At 32.7% G+C, this 22,673-nt stretch overlaps 2 protein-coding genes across 2 annotated transcripts in view; both read left to right on the top strand.

Moving 5' to 3' along the window:
• The first annotated feature begins 4,030 nt into the window (after nt 1-4,030).
• On the top strand, nt 4,031-8,847 carry LOC107015427 (PTI1-like tyrosine-protein kinase At3g15890). Its single transcript, XM_015215689.2, has 4 exons — nt 4,031-4,497; nt 4,763-4,910; nt 7,536-7,798; nt 7,937-8,847. The coding sequence occupies exons 1-4, from the start codon at nt 4,454-4,456 to the stop codon at nt 8,583-8,585; spliced, it is 1,104 nt and encodes a 367-aa protein (XP_015071175.1). The 5' UTR covers nt 4,031-4,453; the 3' UTR covers nt 8,586-8,847.
• Nucleotides 8,848-17,666: 8,819 nt separating this feature from the next.
• Nucleotides 17,667-22,673, top strand: part of LOC107013633 (protein TOPLESS) — a 9,899-nt gene continuing 4,892 nt past the window's right edge. The window contains exons 1-14 of the mRNA XM_015213501.2: nt 17,667-17,825; nt 17,942-18,097; nt 18,201-18,380; nt 18,508-18,621; nt 19,840-19,998; nt 20,119-20,296; nt 20,423-20,543; nt 20,696-20,811; nt 21,055-21,223; nt 21,324-21,433; nt 21,521-21,590; nt 22,068-22,141; nt 22,244-22,339; nt 22,426-22,521. Of these exons, the coding sequence (XP_015068987.1) occupies nt 18,018-18,097; nt 18,201-18,380; nt 18,508-18,621; nt 19,840-19,998; nt 20,119-20,296; nt 20,423-20,543; nt 20,696-20,811; nt 21,055-21,223; nt 21,324-21,433; nt 21,521-21,590; nt 22,068-22,141; nt 22,244-22,339; nt 22,426-22,521 (1,563 nt within the window). The 5' untranslated portion in view covers nt 17,667-17,825; nt 17,942-18,017. The remainder of the gene's footprint in view (nt 17,826-17,941; nt 18,098-18,200; nt 18,381-18,507; nt 18,622-19,839; nt 19,999-20,118; nt 20,297-20,422; nt 20,544-20,695; nt 20,812-21,054; nt 21,224-21,323; nt 21,434-21,520; nt 21,591-22,067; nt 22,142-22,243; nt 22,340-22,425; nt 22,522-22,673) is intronic.

Here is a 22,673-nt window from a genome sequence, read left to right as displayed (position 1 = left end):
AGCGCGCGTAAGATTTGAAAAAAGAAAAAGTCCGGCAAAATCGAACGATAAGAATAACTAAATTAAAATCGAGGGCAAATTTATTTTATTTCGCATATATTTTATAAGTCAAATCTAGCAACGGTATATTTTCAACTAGTAAGTCGATTTAATTGGTGGTGAGAATGACAGGTGTTGGGTTATCGCATGCAGCCTGGCAAATTTTGTATACATTATTATTATATATACTCTCGGATTGTATGATTGGCTGCTTTACTTACTCTTTTTCCCCACATCAAATTTTTATGAGTTAGAGAACAAAGATAATTTATGTTCAATTTATTTATTTGTTTGTTCGTTTAAACTTGATATAAAGGAAAAAAAATATTTGAAGCTTGTAGTTTTAGATTATATATTTATATAATGTATTGAAATGTTTTTTAATTTTGAGATATAAATCATAATGATCAAGAGATAATTTTTAAAAAGAAAAATAAACTAATTAAAAAGGAAATATATGACTAAAACAAATTAAGACGAATGAAACATTAGGTTGCTCGATGCCTAGTGACAGGGGACATAGCTATGTTAATATATTATAATCAGAGTGTTCAATTGGATATCTTTGTTGGAAAATGATATCGTATATATAAGTGAAATGATATACAAATTGATTCAATAACATATTCTGGATATTTTTGACAGAATAAGATGTTATAGCTCATTGATTTTAGACGCTTTAAAAGAGCTCGTGTGTTTAAATTTCACTAACAACAATTTTTATTTTCTCCACCTTTTTTGAACACCGTCTATGAAATTCCTGGCTCCTCAGTGAATCTCTTTGTGATATCTTTTAAACAATAATAGCAATTAATGGACATGAGGGAAAAAGAGCTCAACCTTAGGGGTCATTGATGACTTGATTTGGTTGATTTCGAAATTAGTTATTTCGAGATAAATTATTTAATTACATATAAGAAATAACTTATCTTATAATTATATTAATGAGACCGATAATTATAAACCACTTCTAAAATTCTTATAATAGAACGTTACCTAACTTATCATACTGGTTGAACATGCATAATTGCTGGAATGGATATAGAAGTAGGACCAGTAACAATTTATTTATTTTATGTAGTAGATTTTTCACAGCAATAATATCAATTGATTGCCTAATTATAGGACTATAAGGGGGTCGTTGTCAACAGGGAATAAAATTTGTCTTGTACTACAGTTGGTGGATGCAGGTAATATATAGGAGTCCGGAATCTAAAGGATATAAAATATTAATAAAAATTTCAAGATGATATATAAAATTTTATATTAATTAAAAGGCAAAATCACTGGAACAACAGTGATTTTCTCTACCAAAAAAGCAAAATCGTTGATACTGCAGAGACTTTGTAAAATGTAGTTTTTTTTATATAAAAAAATTCAAATCGCTACCTAGGCAGCGATTTTCAATTTTTTTAATTTTTTTTTTTTAGAAAATGATTTCCATTTCTAATAAAAAAAAATTAAGAAAATTTATAATAAAATAAAGAATATGAAGAAGGTAGTAAACTCACCAATGAAGCTAATGATCGGTGATGAAAAATATGAAGATTAACATTATATGACATTGTGGAAATATAAATAAAAGAGGTTAATATTTGGAAAAAAAAAATCACATTTTGCAAAATCGCTGCAATATTTTGCTTTTTCCGGTGGAGAAAATTGTTGTTGTTCCAGCAATTTGCCGTTTCGGTTAATATAAAATTTTATATACCATTTTAAGATTTTTGTTAATATTTTATACCCTTTAGGCTTAAGACTCGATAATATAAACTACATTAGTATTTCAATTTGATTTCAATTCTGACATAAATGATTAGTAGGCATACCTACCAACTAAAATAATGGTGACCATAAAATGGAAAAACAATGAAATATTATACAGTAGCTGTATTTTGCCTTAGTGTCGGCTAATAATATCATTATTTCATTCGTCTCATTTTCTATTACACGTTATTTTTAATTCACATGAGTTTTATTTCTTAGGCGTAACTATTTCTTAGATTCAATTTGTGAGATCATTGCGTATATTGTTGCTGTGGATGTTTATTCTGATCTCAGATGTTGATATACAAAAACTGCCAAATTGGGATATCAAAGTGCAGATTACAAAGTAAAAAAAAAAGGTTATAACTACAAATACAATACATTATCATTTTGCATAATTAGGGCCCCCAAGTCACGTGACTGTGGCCAAGTTGCTTAGAGTTTGTGTTCTTTCAATAATTTGTTTATCAAACCAAAACCAACAAGTAATTTTAATTAATTATATGCTTTTCTACTTTCAAAATCTTGACATTTTCTTGTTATTCTCTAGTGTTACTGGAATAATGACTATCTAGAAGACATACATGCCATGCCATTCCCGTTCAGATTATTGATACTTGTTATCTTGTTCTTAATATATTTTATTTTTTAAAATCATAACTTTTCTCGCAATAATTCAAAATTATAGAATAGATATAATAATAGTATGTAATAGTGTTTTCACTGTTTTGAAAGGAGGGGCTATGAGGCGGTACAGAAAGACGTATTATTTAGCACAAGGTAAATTGTTAAGTTTCAAATTAAATACGGATAAGATCTTGAAATTTTAATCATAAGATAGTAAAATAATATAATAATATAAATATTACAAAAAAAAATTACATTAATTAAGAAGTGTTTAGAGTCTCTTTCTGCTATTATCATTACCTATCTTAGTATATATGTCATATATATACTTACGCTCTCCAAACATTTTCTTAAAATTTCTTTTAAAACTTCAGATCAAAATAGTCCCTCTTCTTTGGACTAAAGCTCAAAGTGATCCTTGAGTTTTCACATGGAGTACTAATAGTCCCTCTTATTTACAATATTGGTACATTTTTTATCGTCCTTTAAATTTTATCTATTTTTTTGCATTGATTTTATCCATAGCCTATGTATGGGATGTTCAATCGTCATATTATATATTTAGTAGAAATAACAATTTCATATCAAAGAATGTGAGAAGAAAAACACTTTGTTTGTATAGTAGAAATCGTATTGCATGTAAAGTCGAGAGGTTCATCACGATAATTTCACGTGTAATAGTACAATTTTTTCCTTTCCTGCAAATTCATATGTTAAAATGTTCTTGGTTTAGCTACAGTAATATTTCTCGTGAACAAAAAAAAGGTGTTTTTCTTATCATCTCTCTTAGATAAAGTTATTATTTCTATTAAATATATAAAAAGACGATTGGACATTCCTTATATAAAATTTTGGACAAAATTAATATTAAAAAATAAGCAAAATTGTAGGAGAGGACCAAAAGTGCACCAATATTGCATACATGACTATTAGAAAATTCAAAATTATTTTGAATCTTAACCCAAAAATAAAGGACTATTTTGAGCCTTCCCTTTAAATCTTCCTTGATTCGGTAAATATTATATATATATATAAGTCCCATCGAGAATAGTCTTCAAGTTTATAAATAAAAATAGACCATTGCTAATTTACGAAGGGTACTGACTTTTTTTAAGAAGGTTATGTATCTTTTTTTAATGTATAAATTGTTACGAAAGTTGTCACTTTTGTCAATCAAAAATAGAATATGCCACTCAATTATTTAAGTTTGATTAATGAAGATATGGTGGCTAGATACAATTAATAAATGGACGCTACTAATAGTGATGTTACGTTATCAAATAAAATCTAAAGTTTAATTGTTTGATGTAATAAAAAAGATTAGTGATAGTTCAACCAATGCTTAACTTGCCCATTAAGCTATATGGACTCATTGAAATACAAAAACCTTTTTTTTTTTTGAGAAAAACTCTTGTAAATTTAAAAACGATTGTATTTATTTTCTTTAGAAATAAACTTCCTTTATCTGATATGCAAACTAACCAAACTGATATTTTTTCAAACAAAATAACTATAATTAATGAGAGTAGACCTTCGTTTGGGCCCAGGCTTCGAGGGAAGTTTTGAAAAAATAGAGCGGTATTGCGTAAAACTAAGAAAAACAAAAACATTAGTCCAAAGGTAAAAATTGTCATAATCTCCTTTTGCACGACATTCGCCCATTCTTCCTTCTCCCCCCCCCACCACCCCAAACCACTTTCGGTTTCAACTGAAAGCAGAATTCGATAGAGTTGGATTGACTAAAAGCATCCCCATTTGGAATCTACTGTTTTCTCTCTCTCTCTGTAGCTTTTTTGCAATCTTTGATTCGAAGGAAGTTTCTTTGCTGTAACGAAAATGGGGAAACTTTATTTTTTTTGAGCAGAAAAAAACAGTCAGATAAAGTGATTGCTGAGTGTAGTTCACGTTTTTTCTGCTATGGGGTTCTGAAAGATTGATTCTTGATCGACTTATTTGATATACTCTTCTGTTAAGAAAGAGAAAGTTGAGTTTTTGGTGTTTCAGTATTCAAAATTCAAAAGCTATGGCCTTTTCGTCTATATTTTGCTGTGTCAAGGGTTCAGATCGGTATGTGTGTGCTAAATTTGTTCAAAGCTATTACCTTTAATTACTCTTCTTGTAAATTTCACCTGGTATTGTTCTAAATAAGGTTTGAGTTTAGCTATTTGTACATGTTTTTTACTAGAGTGTTCTGATTAGAAACTGTTGCATTTGAATAATTTCTTGCTGTGAAGACTTATAATTGTGTTAATTTGGGGAATGCTGATAAACAAAGTGCAGGAACCTATTTTCCCCCTTTTTTGAATTGATTTTCGATTTGGAAATGATACAGAAAGGGGCAAGCGAAGAAGCAGCCAACATGGAGGGTTTTTTCTCTGAAGGAGTTGCACTCTGCTACGAATAATTTTAACTATGATAACAAGCTTGGAGAAGGTGGTTTTGGAAGTGTTTACTGGGGGCAGCTCTGGGATGGATCTCAGGTAATTTACATCTACAAAGTTGAATGTTTTGTTTTAGATTAAAAAAGTATATGTCGCGGCATACAAAGTATCCCTTTTTACACAAGACCTAGGGAAAAGTCACACCCTCAAGGGATGTGATGTAGGCAGTCTACCTTACTCAAGACTCATTCCGCGGATCAAACCCATGACTATAGGTCACATGGTGACAACCTTATGTTGCACCCATTCTCCTTGTAAACTGATTGGAGCAATTATATGAAAAATTCTGTAGAGCTGCTGGAACACTATTGGCATACTTGAGTCTATTCATATAGCTTTTGAAAATTCAGAATTGATTGTCCATATAAAGTGTTGTATCTCTGTCATTCACTTGGAGTTAGGGATCTCAGAGGAAGCTTTTCAAGGTAGTTGGTTGTGAATTTGTGATAGTAATTATGACTGTTAATGATATAATAGGTTCCAAAGCCCTAGCTGGTAAAGAGATGAATATTGATGATCGTTTGGATTTTCTTTAAGAGATTCCTTAGGTCTCTGATTCCATGGTAGATACTTTGAAAGGAGGTTTAAAAAAAACATTTAATGGTTTTTTGGTAGGAAAGCTCTATAATATTTTGTATAGTTAGTTCCAATCCAACAACAAGCTTTTCTGAAATGGGGCGCAGTCTCGGCCTTAATGGACAGGCATCTTCAAAGTTACTTACAGCCTTTTGAGCCCCTCCCAAATGAACAGGAAGAAAAGATTAGACTGGAATTTACATTTTTTACTTGACGTAGAACTTAAGCTAAAAGAATTGTGTGCATAAGAGCATATTTCCACTTCTAACCAACTCAGAATCTTGTATTTTCAATAAATGGTGCTTAAGAATACACGAGCATGGCCTCCATAGGGATTCAAACCACATTTTTGTTGGAGGCTGCATGTAAGCTATTATGCTGATTTTTCATTGCATTGTGAAAACTTATATGAAGGATCTCTTCTTTTTACCCTTTTCACTTACTTCAACCAAAAGGGAAATGGATCTCTTCTTTGTTTGATTCACAGGCCTCTTCTCATAATGTAGGGAAAAGTAGCATCAAGATTGCTTATAGAGATAATAAAACACATCTAACTGTGTCTTTGAAATGTAGATTTTTTTTCTGTGATCCAATTAATTTAGGATTGAGTGGTGATTAGTTGATTGATAGTTTGGTCCAAATTGGAAGAAGACATCCAATTCAGCTGAACATGTAGGGTTTGTTTATGTGAAATGTGTAATACCATTGTTCGCATCCTAATAATGGCAAGATTAGTTGAATTCTTGTCATTTGCCTAATCCGGGTGGGTGGAGTTACCACATACCTGAGCTTGGTCGGAGGTAGTAGGTGTAGGTGTCCGAGGATTAGTTAAGGTGCTTTCCTTGACAATACCTTCATTTTGGGTGGGGGTTTGTGGGGGAGGCGAGACAGTGTTAGGAAGTTCTAATTTTCTCTTGCTTACATTACTTTATGTCAGAAACAACCTCTCTGGCTCTCTACCTCTGAGATAGGGGTAAGCACATCGTACACTCTACCCTCCCCGACCCCACTTTTTGGTACTACACTGGGTATGTTGTTGTATTAGTTGATAAATTAAAATTTAAATCCATTGTCTGGCACTAATCATTCTTAAGACTAAGCTTTATAGATTGTCTTCACTGCCTGATTCTCCCTTCCCCGAGCCTTATACTTGACCAGTTTGTTTGGTTAAGTAACTCTTTTCAGTTTTTAAATAGGTTTGGGATCTGTTATGATTCTTTCATACTGTAGTTTGATTTTAACCTCCAATTCTGAATGGAATATCAGTTTATATTTCTTTGCCATATATTCCTCATTTAGGGCTATTGATTCTTCAGATTTCTCTGCAAAAGTCCATCACTCTTTCACCTCTTTCCTATCTCACTACTTCTCTAATCTGATTTTCTGGTTTCTTGTTGGTACTGTTTTTGTTAAGACTCTCTAAAGCTATATCTATCTTCCAGCATGTAGTAATATCAAAACTGAGTCTAATTTCCATTTTTTTTGCTGTAACAACTGTTTTATAAATGGAGCGTATCATTCTAAAGCTTGAAGAATTTTTTTAATTATCTGTTGAATCCATGACATCTGTGTTTTAGATAAAAAAATGTATGTATGCTAATATTACCCTAGGGGAAATGGACATGCCTGGGTTTTGTTGATAGGAAGGAGCCAAATCCCCCCCGCCCCCCTCCTCCCGGGAACAAAGGGGGAAAAAGATAAAGTGAAAAAGATAAAGAAGATACTTCAGCTGAAACCATGATATGGAATGCTTCTGTTGGAAAAAGTTAGTGGACAGTGATGTAGGCATGTTTAGAAGAAAGCTGACAGTGGCCATGAATAGGAATATGTGCAAGTTGTATGTTCATTTATGTGCTTTTGCTTGCTTTTCTTCAAAAGATTTCAGTTTTTGAACTAACATATTTTACTGAGGAACTATAATAAAAACTAAAAGGTAGTAAGAAAGACTGGCAAAATATCTTTAAAGTGAAAAGACATCACATGCCAATGAAGTTGGAGTCCTTTACATACAATGTGTTACAGTGAGTTGTAGAACTTCACCTACTGATTATAGGGTTGTGCTTTTCTTAATGAATACATAATTTTCAGATAGCAGTCAAAAGGCTAAAGGTGTGGAGCAACAAAGCTGAGATGGAATTTGCTGTTGAAGTTGAAATTCTGGCAAGAGTACGACACAAAAATCTTCTAAGTTTACGCGGTTACTGTGCAGAAGGCCAGGAACGTCTGATCGTATATGACTACATGCCTAATTTAAGCTTGCTTTCTCATCTTCACGGCCAGCATTCTGCTGAAAGCCTTCTTGATTGGAAACGCCGAATGAATGTTGCAATTGGATCAGCTGAGGGAATTGCGTAAGTATTCAACATCCTCGATCCCTCTTTCTGACTCCCTTCCCCTCACCCCTGACCCCACTATCCTTCTAGAGCCTCCAGGGTGTTACAGGGTCTTATATTTCCTCTTCATTTGCTTACCTCTAATGTGTATGACAGCTATCTGCACCACCATGCGACCCCACATATCATCCACAGAGACATCAAAGCAAGCAACGTGCTGCTCGATTCTGATTTCCAAGCCCAAGTTGCTGATTTTGGATTTGCAAAGTTCATCCCAGATGGTGCAACACATGTAACCACTAGAGTAAAAGGCACTCTAGGCTATCTTGCACCAGAATATGCAATGTTAGGGAAGGCATCGGAGAGCTGTGATGTTTACAGCTTTGGTATTCTTTTGCTAGAGCTTGCTAGTGGCAAGAAACCAATTGAGAAGGTCAATCTAACTGTGAAACGCACAATCACTGATTGGGCTCTACCACTTGTGTGGGAAGGGAGGTTGAGTGAACTTGCAGACCCAAGGTTGAGTGGGAACTACGTGGAGGAAGAATTCAAAAGAGTGGTTCTTGTTGCTCTCGTTTGTGCTCAAAATCGACCTGAGAAGAGACCAACAATGCTTGACGTTATCGAGCTACTGAAAGGAGAAGCAAAAGAGAAATTCACAGCTTTGGAAAATGATGATATGTTCAAGATTCCTCCAGTAGTGGATGATGATGTTTTGTCAGGAACAGAAGGCAATGCAGACTCTACTGCTTCAGAGGAAAAAGAACCAAAACCAGAAATTGAAAAGGTAGAGGTACAAGCTTAAGAGAATGTGGGTAATTGATTGTGGCTTGTTCATATTGAATTTCTGTAGGACTTGATGTATTTTTTGGAGAAGAAATACTGATAATCATTACATGGAACAACAGGTACTTTTTTTTTTTTTTGAATTGGAAGTATCATTCCATTGGGTTGTGCAGGAATGGATGTTATTGTTCTGCTCGTCTTTCGTGTGATTTTCTCGTGTAATATGTTGAACACAAGAAATGAAAACTGTTTATATGCTGAATGGTGTTTCTGAGTTTTCAGTTCAGGTTGAAATTAGTACATTGATTTGGCTTGGACTTTATACTTTGGCCTCTGCCCAAATATGCACACATTGTTATAATGATAAGTTATGGTGAATATTCCTTTGAGCAATTTAATTTGCCAAAGCTTGTTGGATGTGAGCCATTCAATTGATTTTCATCTTCATGAATCAAGTTTCGTTTTTTTTCTTTTCAAAATGATGTTTGCATTTGATCAAGTGTTTGTAGGTAAAGTGATTGAACCAACTAGTGGTACTTTCGAGATGTCATTTTGAAATGTCTAAAACGTATTTTTATTCAGTTTGACTGGAGACATTAGGTACCTTCAATATACATCTCGTCTTTTTTGTCATCGATAAGTTCTCCACATCAGTACTTAGTTAACTACCCTTGAGGAGATTAAATTAGCAGTAGTATCGGAGTAACTATTGAATTTTTTTATAAAAAAAAAAAACAGGGAGGAAATGAAATTTGGAACATAGATAAAGTTGTTGGAAGTGCAATTTCCAACTAGTTGCTTACTTGGGTAATAAATCGTTCGAAAGATGACATTATCTTTAATTGCAAATAGTATTTCAAAAGACGTAATTTGTAAATCACATTTTTAAAACTAATACAGTTTACAATTTTCAAATTTCTTTTATTCTTTGCTAGCACTTAAACCATAATAGTTTGGATCAAACTTTGAAAAATTATTTTCAAATATTTGTTTTACTATGAATCTTGATTTGATTTTGAAGATTGATGTTCAAAATATTTTAGAAGAAATTTTATTTTCACTCACAAAAGCATTTAAAATTTTTTTAATTAAAATGTATGTCCAAACATAACTTCATGTTTCAAATATCACAATTTCATAACTCAATTTTTAAGTTTGAAACTTCAAAATCTATGGCCAAAGCATGAGCAAATCAAATACCCCGTCTTTATTTCTTATCCTACCCCGTTTGAACATGATTTGTCAGATTGAATTGAAGTTAAAAAAAAAAAATTTAACATGCGAGTTTAATTTCTTATATTGTATTTAATGAAATCCCATAAGTTGTGAAAATTAGCAAAAAATTTCAAATTATTATTTGTACAATTTAGCAAATAAGCAAGTTATAGTTCATAAACCAAATATCGGGATATTTTAAACATTTGCATTGATAAAACGCATATCTCTGTTTTCTTTTCATAAACAAATGTTTATGATTGCAACTTTTAAATATACATAACTGTATAAAAATCCGCTTATTAGCAATAATATTATCGTTGAACAACTTCGATCGTATTAATAAATTTGTAAATCTTTTTATTTTTTTTTGGAAAAAAGGATAAATATACCCCGAACTATCATAAATGGTATGCAGATACCCTTCGTCATATTTCTGGAACATTGGTACCCCTGCCGTCCATAAACTAGAGCATACATGCCCTTCACTCTAAGGAAGACTAAATAGGGACACATGACACAATCTTATCCGTCGATAAATGTCAGATCGATGAATATGATTATGACACATGTATATCCGTCAATATAAAGGGTATACATACTCTTTTTTAAAACTACTTAATATTCTAAAAATATAACGAAAAATATTTGCATACCATTTATAATAGTTCAAGAATATTTCCATCTTTTTTTTTTCATGTATAAGAGACAACAGCCTGTGTGCTGGTGTACTAAGTTGGTCACTGGTCGAGTTAATTAAATTTGAAATACAAAAGCATGTAAACTTTTTCAATTTTTTTTTTTAATTAACAGATGGACCTAAAAAATCAATTATTGCTTTGACCCGCAATTATTGCTATTAATTTAGCTATATTTCTCTCTAGACAGGGTGTCATTTGTGGATTAACGCAATTGCATTAAAGCAACTCACTTTTCTTAATTTCTAACGCCCAAATCAAATATTCTTTGGATTTAAAAAGTTCTTTCCTTCATTTTATTTTACTTGATTACTACTTCATCAGTTCCATTATATTTGTCACCATTTTATTTTGTAATTATATTAAAAAATGATATAATTTTATTCGTTTATCTTTGTTTAATTCTTTTGAACTCAAGTTTTCAATCAATGAATATGAATTAATTTATTTTGATTTATTAATATAACCAATGAACATGAGTCATTTATTTAGCTTTTCTAAGTTGGTCAAGTATATATTTGCAAGTCTAATAAATCACAATGGTAAAAAAAGGAAAAATATGATAATTTATGCATTGATTTTATAAAATGACAAGTATTATACACCAACTATTTATAGAAAGGGATGATATATAAAATGGGACGGAGGAGTAAAAATAAAAATAAATTTTTCTCTTTCATTTCTTTATTTTAGTTAATTATGAGGATTTTTGTATTATTTTAAATATTATTTTAATATTAAAAATTATATAAATTACTATTTGTCAAATTTAGAATTACAACACATTATTAGTAAGAGCCTGTTTGAATAGATAAAAAGTTGATTAAACTTACTTTTTAATCATTTTTAGTTTTTGAAAGTGTTTGATCAAAGTAAAAATAATTAAAAATAAGTTTAGCTTGATAAAATATATCTCTAATCATTTTTTTCTTAAAAAATATATCAGCTGAAATGGGGCAAGTTAACATAAAATGTGGAGAAAGAGTTTTAGGGTTTACCACTTTTTTCTTCTTTTGGGAAAATTAAATTCATAAAATGAATTGGCTTTGTGGATATTCCCAATATTTAGAGATAATTTTGTCAAACATATAGAATTAGTGATTTTGATGATTTTTTAAAGGCATTGTTAGCTCTTTTATCTTACTGTCTTTTTTTCCCAATTAAAAGATAACACTGAGAAAAGTATAGAATTAGTGATTTTGATGATTTTTTCTAGAATACTGAAGACACTTGATCTTTCTGCCACTTTGAGTTTCTATCATCGCCTTCCGTTTGAGAAAAATTCCAAATACTTCATCTTTTGTTTTCATCGTATACACCCACAATCTTCGAGAAAAGTCATCAACAAAGGTTACAAAATAGTGTTTCCCACCTAATGAAGGTGTTTTGGAAGCACCCCAAACATCCGAATGAACATAATCCAAAATACCTTCAGTATTATGGATAGCTGTTCCAAATTTAACCCTTATTTGCTTTCCCTTAATACAATGCTCACAAAACTCCAAGTTGCAAGTTTTTACTCCTTTTAGCAATCCTTGATCTGATAAAGTTTTCAAGGATTTCCCTCCAGCATGCCCCAAGCGCATATGCCACAACTTGGTCATTTCTGCCTCCTTCTCGTCATTGGATGTTGTTGCCGCTGTCCCAATAACTGTACTACCTTGATAGTGGTACATGTTATTATTTCTTCGAATTGCCTTCATTACCACAAGTGCACCAGAGCATATTCTCATCACGCCATTATCTGCTACATATCGAACATCCGTTAATGTTCTACTTAATCCATCATGGTTCCTTAATCGGATTGAACCAACACCATATGCGGTAAGAGGATTATTGTTTGCAGTGTGAATAACTCCACATTCTCCTTCTTGTAAATCAATAAACCAGTCCCGATTGGGACACATATGATAACTACAAGCTGAATCCATCAACCATACATCAGATGATTTGGATGGATCTGTTGTAACTAGTGAGTAATCGGAATCATCACAATCAGCCACATTTGAATCCATGACAGCCTTCCCATTATTTGGTTTGGCTTTGCTATTCAACTTTGGGCAGTCTTTCTTCCAATGCCCTTTTTCTCGGCAAAAGGCACATTCATCTTTGCTGAGTCTCGATCTTGACTTGGATCTCCCTTTCTTCGTTCTCATATGATTTTGAGAACGACCTCTCGCAACTAGTGCTTCTGCTTCTCCGCCTTTTTGTTTTTCTCTCTTTCTTTGTTCATAACTGTATAAGGCAGAACAAACTTCTTTGAGAGATACTTCATCATTCCCATGCAGTAGAGTCGTTTCAAGATGCTCAAACTCATCGGGAAGTGAACTTAACAACATTAAGGCCATATCTCCATCCGTAAAAGTCACGTCCATATTTCGCAAATCTGTCGCCAACTTATTAAAGCTGGTGATATGATCATTCATTGTGCTACCGGGAACATAAGTGAAGCGTAACAGTCTTCTTTTCATGTAAAGTTTATTTTGACTATTTTTCTTCAAGAATTTCTCCTCCAATGAATTCCATAATTTATTTGCAGATGTTTCCTTCGTGTATGGATACTTTTGTTCTCTTGAAAGGTAAGATCGAATGGTACCGCAAGCAACACGGTTGATAATCTTCCAATCTTCTTCTCCTACACCGTCTGGTTTCTTTTCTTCAATGGCAATATCTAGCCCTTGTTGAAAAAGAACATCAAGGACCTCGCCTTGCCACATTCCGAAATGTCCTGACCCGTCAAAAATTTCAACTGCAAATTTTGCATTTGACACAATTCTTGTCATAAGCGAAGATGCCAATGATGACGTATTATTGACACTTGATGTGGACTCATCATTTTTCTTGTCTCCCATTTTTACTACAAATACTATTTACTAGCTAACAATTCAAAGACCAAAGTAAATCTTTTTCTGATGTGGAAGTTCAGACTATGCTGCAACGACAGAGCATACTCAGATAATACCTTGGCTCTGATATCAATTGTTGCGGAAGCCGAATATATAGAGAGTGATGGAATCACAACTGCTATATCTAAATGTAGCTAATAAATAGTAAATGAGACAACAAGAGAAAGAACACCAGGAATTAACGAGGTTCGGCAAACTTTTGTTTTCTTTTGCCTACTCCTCGGACACAACCAACCAATATTTATTTCACTCCAAAAGAGTACAAGTGAAATACTACAAGAGAGAAAGAAGAACAAATGCCTTAGGAGATGAGAAGGCAAGTGAGAGGTGTGTTACAAATGAATTAGGAGCTACCTATTTATGGGAGTAAATTCTTCCTATTGATGTCATCCATGACATCACAATATGTCAAAATGTCAACATTTACCTTGTGAAATCAATTTATGGTTCACCTAAATTTCACCTACAAAAGTTGCTATCTTGACTTTTATACCAATGAAGAATTATCCTCCTAACTACCATATCTTCTCATTAATCCATTTTTGAATCTTGTCAAATTTAACACTGAAATGGGGCAAGTTAACATAAAATGTGGAGAAAGAGTTTTAGGGTGTACCACTTTTTTCTTTTTTTGGGAAAATTAAATTCATAAAATGAATTGGCTTTGTGGATATTCCCAATATTTAGAGATAATTTTGTCAAACATATAGAATTAGTGATTTTGATGATTTTTTGAAGGCATTGTTAGCTCTTTTATCTTACTGTTTTTTCCCCCAATTAAAAGATAACACTGAGAAAAGTATGGAATTAGTGATTTTTATGATTTTTTCCAGAATACTGAATTACTCCCTTATTATTAAAATTAAAAATAATTATTATTATTTTTCAATTTACAAATCAAGATAAAATTAATTTAACATATTTCAGTATACCCGTAATTTTTATCTTTTTTAAAATATAAAGATTCTAAAGTTCAAAAAAGGTTAATTCCTTTGCTGTAATCTCGATATTGATGGAATGTATTACTAAAAAAATCAAATGGTAAATTGGTAAAGAAAAAACTCTTTTTATTTTGTGATTTCTATGCACGGTAAGAACTTGGAAAATACTTTTTGGAAAAGCATGTGAGTTTTTATATATAATCCAGATAAAAAAAGATGATCGAAATTATATCTAGTATATATAAAAGAAGATGTTATTTTAAGAATATATATATATATATAATCTAGATAAATATTACGAGAGATGATCGAGAGAACCGAGTGTGAGTGTGTCATGAGCGTTAGGGATAAAAATGAGACATGTTGGGATTTGAAAAGGACAAAATAATGTAGGAGTTCAATATTGCGCAAGAAAGCTATCGACCTGCCATATTTTATCACTTCTTAAAAAAATTTACACTATTATGCCATATTTTAGCACTTCTAAAATTTTTTACACTATTTTGCCTAGTTAACATTTTTTGTTTTTTCTATTTATTCAATATTTCTTCAAAAGTATAAGCTGTTAAAAATGTCATCATGCATTGAATTAGTGTTGTTACTACTAAAATAAGTGTGACCAAAAAAAAAATACTGTTTGATGTTCCTAATATAAAATAATAAACACAAATTTAATTTATACGTTGTTTGGCTTTTTATGAGTACTTAATTTGGAACTAATAGCAGAGAATAACTTGCAATGTTTTTAGTCAAAAAACTTTGGCCAGAGAAGAAAGAGTCAATTATCTGACTGTGACGATTAATTAAATTATTGAAATAATTTAATTTCAAGTAATAGTGTAGCACTTGGCCCATGATAAACTAATTTCAATAAAGATTACCAGGTTATTGATGTTTTGTTATTCTAGTATGAAATTTTATATTATATGTTATTAGTGACAATATAACTTTTAATACTGAAATATCAGTTTGAGAAATTAAAAATTTACATTTGAAATTCATTAATTGTCCTGCTCCCATTAATAATTTTCGAAAAAATGTATTTTAATCTTTCATGTTCTGCCCTAATTAATAGCTTTTCTTTTTCTCTCTCTACCCTTCTCCAATAGCTTCCATATTTGCTTTCTTGATAACTCAGATTCACAATCTTAAGATTGAAAATGAAGAATGATTATATTCGAGCAACTTCTTTTTATAAAAAATATATGTGAGTCCACCCTAACAAATAGCTTATGCCTTGCGTTTGTAAGAAATACATTTTTAAAAAAGAATTTGCCTAATATATCTATATCTATGAACTACTAACCATATTTATTTTCCTTTTAAGCTCTATTTAAATAAGGAAGAATTAATTCTCTCTCACACATGAGAAGCTATTATACATCTTACCCATGTACGTATTAGTAATTACACCCTCCGTCCCTTTTTACTTGTCCACGTTTTTTTTATAATTGTCCCTACTTACTCGTCCATTTTAACAAATCAAGAAAGTACATTCTTTTTTACGTATTATACTCTCAATTAAATGACTAATTACTTTTAAAAATGTAGAACTTTTCATCCACTTCATAATTAATAGGGGATAAAATGGTAAACTCACTACGTCATTTTTTTTTATAGGTATGTCAATTCAAAAGTGAACAAATAAAAAGGGACGGAGAGAATACTAATTACTAGGTCAAAAAATACATATATTTAGACCTCATACGTGTTATTTTACCATCATCACTTGATTATTATTCGAATTATTATATGCTTACTAAATGTTTTTTTTTTTGCATAACAAATTTGTCAGAGCTTAATAGATATGTTCAGCTGGAAATAGGCATGTTCTGAACTTCGATATCTAGATAGAACCCTATTGAAATGATTAAAAAAAGCTTTTGATAGTCGTTGAGTAAAAAGAACTTAGAAAACAAATAAGAATTATCGAGCTTGTTCGCGTCAGTTGAAAGAGACCAAGAAAATCATCAAGTAGTGGCTTTTGGAAAATTGATCGTGTCCGGAGTAGCTAATTTTCTATCTAGTGTTTTGATGGAACCTTTTGTTGGATAAATTCTTGTTAATTTTTGACATAACTGAGTCATTCTTTTATCTCTAATTGTTGAATTACGCAATAATTGTAATTAATTTGACTGACAAGCAATTAACAGTGTCATTTTTATTTTCGAGAGATTATGAAATTACCTTTAATTGAATAACATCCCTTCGAAGCATTACCATATTAAAGGGTGAGATTTGAAAGTGAAATTTACAAATAATAAAACTTTAATGCAGTTTAAGTGAATAAATTAATTGGTTAACTACAGTTCATTCGAGAAAATAACGATAGAAACTTATTATATTTAATCGAGAGAAATTTGTGGCATGGGGAGATTCATGGTTGATATTATAGAATCTGACAATTGAGGAAATCACAACTCTATGGCTCCTTAATCTTGAAGTCAACCCATTCTTACTAGTTGATAATTTTTATTGCTTAATCAATATTTGTTAGAAATAAGAAATTTAATAATGAAATTAAATAATTGTTCAAACCTATTTTTATAGTGATACTCAATAGTCATAATTAAATCTTAGTTCTCTGTTCAACTCGATTCTAGACTTAAAAATTAGATAATATTTACAGCGATCACCTATCCTTTTCGAACCTATTTTAGGCGTGATCACAACACTACTCTCAGAATAAGCCTTGTTCAAATTAAGTTTGGATTGTAACAAGATAACAAACATTATACAATAAACCCCAAATTAATTAAATAATTAAAGATTATTATTTTAAAATTTTAAAACTCATAAAATTAAAATTTCGATTTCTCACAAGAATGTACTATTACTTTTACCAACTATAATGTAAAAAACATTTATTTGTTGAAAAAAAATAATTCAAATACTTGTATGTTAATCTATGGTCTATACATAGTAAATCATCCTTAAATAGAAGCTAATAATTGAAGAAAAGCAGGGACCACCTATTTATTAGTAGATCGAATTATTAAAGCACATTTAAGAATGGTGCTTTGGTCGCTGTACCTTATTCTTTCTCTCTAACACGCAAAACTTACAACTGATAAGTAGTTTTACTTATCATCAGTATCCACTTCTCGTATAATGGAATCCAATTCTGATAAGTAAATTAACTTATCACTATGATAATGACTCCTCTACTTATCACCACTTTCGTATTGCGACGTGGCGATGTGTTGCATTTGTTCAAAAGTCGACGCGTTTAATGGACCAAAATTTATAGTGAGATCGTGTAGTTCACGACTCAAGGAGGCGCGTAAGGAACATTCTCGTCATGCTTTTTCCATTTTCTTTTTCCTTTTTTTGGTTGTATAAATAAATGCAGTGGGGAGAGTGAAAGAAGAAGCACAAAATTAGATTAGAAAGAGAAAAGAAAGAAAGAAAGAAGAGGGGAAGGAAAAAGACGGAGGCCCACCGCAAAAGCCCAAAAGAACCTCACCTTCTTCATCGTCTTCGTTGTTTATGTTCTTCTGTAAGTTTCCGATCTACAAGTTTTTATTGTTGAATTTTCAGGTATAATTTTGATGTTTCTGTTGCTTTGATTGTTTAATTTCAGTGCATGTTTTTTCTTTTTTTTTTGATTTGAAGCGATCGGTTGTGAAAACCCTAAATTAAGGTCGGCGATTGTAGGATTGTGGTGGATCTGTTTTGATCAGTCAACGTGATGACTTCTTTAAGCAGAGAGCTGGTGTTTTTGATACTCCAGTTCTTAGATGAAGAGAAGTTCAAGGAAACTGTGCACAAGTAAAGGCTTTTTTTTTTTTTAAAAAAAGTGATTTTTGTATTCGTGATTTTATTGTTTTTTGTTTGATGTTTCTTTTTTTTTTTTGTTTAATCGATGATGAAGGTTGGAGAAGGAGTCGGGTTTCTTCTTCAACATGAGGTATTTTGAGGATTCGGTTACTAATGGAGAGTGGGATGAGGTGGAGAAGTACTTATCTGGGTTTACTAAGGTAGATGATAATCGGTACTCAATGAAAATATTTTTTGAGATCCGAAAACAGAAGTATCTGGAAGCACTTGATAGGTACTACAAGCAGTTTCATTTCCGTGCTTCTTTTTGATTATTTTGGGACCTCATTTGCCATTTTGGTTTTTAGCCGTTTAGGTTGGTTTGATTTGGGTGATTTTATGTATTTTCTTTTTTGTTGCAGGCATGATCAGGCTAAGGCTGTGGAGATTCTAGTGAAAGATCTGAAAGTGTTTTCCACATTTAATGAAGAGTTGTTCAAGGAGATAACGCTCCTCTTGACATTGCAGAATTTTAGGTATAGAATTTATATGTTGGTTAATTTAGAGGGTAGTTGTTGTTACATTGAATATGCTAGCATTCATGATTTTGTGTATTATTTTCTTTGGTTGAAAAATTTAGTAGTATTTGAGAAAAATTGTGTATTTAGCACGAATGCAGAGCTGCAGTTTGCCAGGTAGTCTGCTGTTTGTGTAGGCAAGCGAGTTTCGTTGTTAAGTGGACATTCTCTGCACATCAGTAGTTTTCCATTGCGGCAAAAAACTTTCAGGAGTTGATACCCTATATGAATGCGGATCTATAAGTCTATATGTCATCACCTGAATCTTAGGATTCTAGATATGCAAAGGATTGCAAGTATTGCTTTTCAAGATTTGGCTATAAATATATAGTATTACATAGATAAGTCTTATTCAATAATTAGTGAAGTTGTTGAACTAAGACTAGTATAACTACATTCTCCTTGAATACCTACTAAGATATCTCATACATTAGCAAAATATTATGTGATATTTATATTCTCACATGTTTACCCTAAAATGGAAACCAAAAGGCCAACAAACATATGGTTTTTGGTCTTTATCATAGTCAAAGCATCCAAGATATGTTGACCAAGTCCAATGTTTTATCCCATACCCACACCAACATCATGTTGGATCGACGTGGTGCTGCAAGGGAATTTGAAGGATCCGTGCAACATAAATTTAGAAGATCTGGCTATCATTTCCTTTATTCGATCCCTCTTTTATTTGCGTTAAAGCCAAAGGCTTTTCCCTTTGCTTAATTGAATCTGAAAAGAGACTATTCATCAACTACTCACAAGGATTACATAAGGAGTTCATTTCTTGTTTTGCACGGGAGGTGTAATTTCGCCTACGTCCGACTTGAGATGAAATGTTTCTAGGTTTATTTCTATTAAGTGATTTTTCTCTTGGATGGATTGTCAAAATTACTTTGTTACTTGTGATATATATGCTGGCGTTCTTTGGAGCTTGCAATTTTGCTCGACAAAGTTGTATAAGCGAAAACATGATGCCTAATTAGGGAGAGAAAATATTCCTTCTTTCTCTTATTTGTAAGATTACCATATTAATATGCTAGTATCTCTCTGCCTTTAGTTTGTTTACTGCGGTGCAGGAAGTCTTTTGTTGGTGAGCAGTTGGTTTGTTCTTTTCATTCCAGTCTATCTTGTTCATTTCATGATAAAAAATTTATGGTGGAAAATATGTAATGCTAGGGAGAATGAACAGCTTTCAAAGTATGGAGATACCAAGTCTGCTAGGGCGATAATGCTTGTTGAGTTAAAAAAATTGATCGAGGCCAATCCTCTTTTCCGCGAGAAGCTTCAGTTTCCTAGCTTAAAGAACTCAAGGCTGCGGACATTGATAAACCAGAGGTGACCAAGGAACAGTTTTATTAATATTCTTATGTTTTTTTCTTCAGGCTGAGTTTAAATCTTTTTTCTGTTTACACCATTGTATGTTCATTATTATTATTCCATTCTATTATCTCGCAGTTTAAATTGGCAGCATCAGCTATGCAAGAACCCAAAGCCCAATCCTGATATAAAAACACTCTTTGTTGACCATGCTTGTGGGCAACCAAATGGTGCTCGGGCTCCTTCGCCAGTTGCTAATCCAATAATTGGTTCTATGCCTAAAGTAGGTGGTTTTCCACCTATAGGCGCCCATGGAGTATGTGTTCCTTGAAACAACTACCTCCTTTCTTTGTTTCTCCATTTCTAAAAAGTAAATGTAAGCTCGTTGAGTATATTATTTGAATTTGTTGTTGAAATTACTCTTGTTTCTTTGTCTGAAAAGCCATTCCAGCCAGCACAAGCACCTATTGCTTCGCTTGGAGGATGGATGACCAATCCTCCCTCTATGCCACACCAAGCTATTTCAGGAGGACCAATAGGCTTAAGCCCTCCTACTAATGCTGGTAATTTTTTTTTTCCTACTAATGAATGTCATTTGACTGTTACCTTTTCCTATTTCTGTATCATTGTTAACATCTGATTTCATGTTCTTTAATTCCCCTGTTCTTCCCTCTGGCTAATTTTTTGGCTTCTTTCATGTGTTGCTATACGATAGCATCCATGCTAAAGCATCCTAGGACTCCTCCTGCTAGCAATGCTGCGTTGGACTACCAAACAGCCGATTCAGAGCATGTACTGAAGAGGCCAAGACCCTTTGGGATGTCAGAGGAGGTACTTAATATGCCATTTACACTCTTCTCTCTCTGGTTTTGTTTTATGTGAGTTTGTGGGAGTGGGTTAGTTTAGGAGTTCTGGACTCTTGATTGTTGAGGTACTTTTGTTGGGGTTAAGGAAATTATCAATTCCTGCTAGTCTTTAGGTTTCCTTTTTATGTCATCTTAGCTTAAAATGTCGAACTGTGCTTTATCAAGGGATATCCAGTCTTCACCTCTTGATCTAATTGGACTTCTGTAGGTCAATAATCTTCCCGTCAACATTTTCCCCGTCACATATCCTGGACAGAGCCATGCTCATAGCTTGCATTCTTCTGATGACTTGCCCAAGACTGTTGTGGTGAACTTGAATCAAGGGTCTGCTGTTAAGAGCATGGATTTCCATCCTGTGCAACAAACTCTTCTTCTTGGTCAGCTTTCGGTGTTGATTAATTATTCAGATATATACAGCTTTTCACTCTAAGCGTGTGATGTTAGCTTTCTGAAGATTGTGCTCGTTTGCCTTTTCAGTTGGAACAAACATTGGTGACATTGCTATATGGGAGATTGGTGGCAGGGAAAGGCTTGCATTTAAAAATTTTAAAGTTTGGGAGATAGGTAACTGTTCAATGACTTTGCAGGTCAGTGCGTCTCTAATAGAGTATTTAACCTTTTATGGGCTTCCTTCCAGTTTTGATAGATATTAATTTCCTCTTTCTTACTTATAGGCTTCTTTAGCGAATGAATACACTGCAACAGTTAACCGTGTGATGTGGAGTCCTGATGGGAACCTTCTTGGTATGTAGTAGTCATCCCTTCTTGTAATGTGAAGTGAGGATTTTCCTGGGGTTGAAGCATTTTGACAAGGGTGCTGCTATTGAGAAAGTACTTGTCGTCTGTAGATTTTTGATGGATTGAGTTCATTTTTAAATATTAAGAATTCTCTACTATTTCATTTGATTTTCAGATGCTAAGAGGAAATTGTAGATGATTGAATTTTGTTAGCTCTAAGTGTGATTGCTTCTTTTCTTGTCAAACTACTACTTGTTTCTTTATCCCGGTTCAAATCAGTTTATTGGGTGGGTGTGGTTTGTTGGTTTTCTTTGTACACTATACCTCTAGTGAGAAGTATTGATTTCCACTGCATCAGATTTTGTGATAGTGGATTGAGCACTATCTTTTCTTTTATTATGTGATAAAATAAATGAAATTTATGAGGTCAGTGGTTTATGTCATTCAATCATGCTATTTTCTTGATTATCAACGTTGATCCAGGTGTTGCATATTCTAAGCACATAGTTCATCTATACTCGTACCATGGTGGTGATGATTTGAGGAACCACCTAGAGGTGTGTTTAACCTTCAGATTTCAGTTATATTAAGCTATATTTGTCTGATGTCTTGTCACTGTCTTAGAAGCAACTATGATCTGATCTTCGTTTTTGTTCTAGATTGATGCCCATGTTGGCAATGTTAGTGATCTTGCTTTCTCTCATCCAAATAAACAATTATGCATCATAACTTGTGGAGAGGACAAGGCTATCAAGGTACGCATAGTTGTTAGTTGTCAGTTTTCTAAAGCTGAATTTTATTTATCAGAGGGTCTCATTTTGGAGCCTTTTGTGTCCACTAGGTGTGGGATGCTGCCACTGGCTCTAAGCAGTACACTTTTGAGGGCCATGAAGCACCTGTCTATTCTGTGTGTCCCCACTATAAGGAAAGCATTCAGGTACCATCTAATTTGTGCATCTCTAGAATCAGTATGATGAGATATATGGATTGTTGGTTGCATTTTTTAATTTTTGTCAATTAACTTGAGAGTATATAAAAGTGATATGTGGACAACCAATGCAAGTTTATCCCCCTCTCCCCCCCCCCCCC

Source organism: Solanum pennellii, chromosome 3, assembly GCF_001406875.1.
Source record: "Solanum pennellii chromosome 3, SPENNV200".
NCBI classification, from domain to species: domain Eukaryota; kingdom Viridiplantae; phylum Streptophyta; class Magnoliopsida; order Solanales; family Solanaceae; genus Solanum; species Solanum pennellii.
This window is presented reverse-complemented; position numbering and strand designations above follow the sequence as displayed.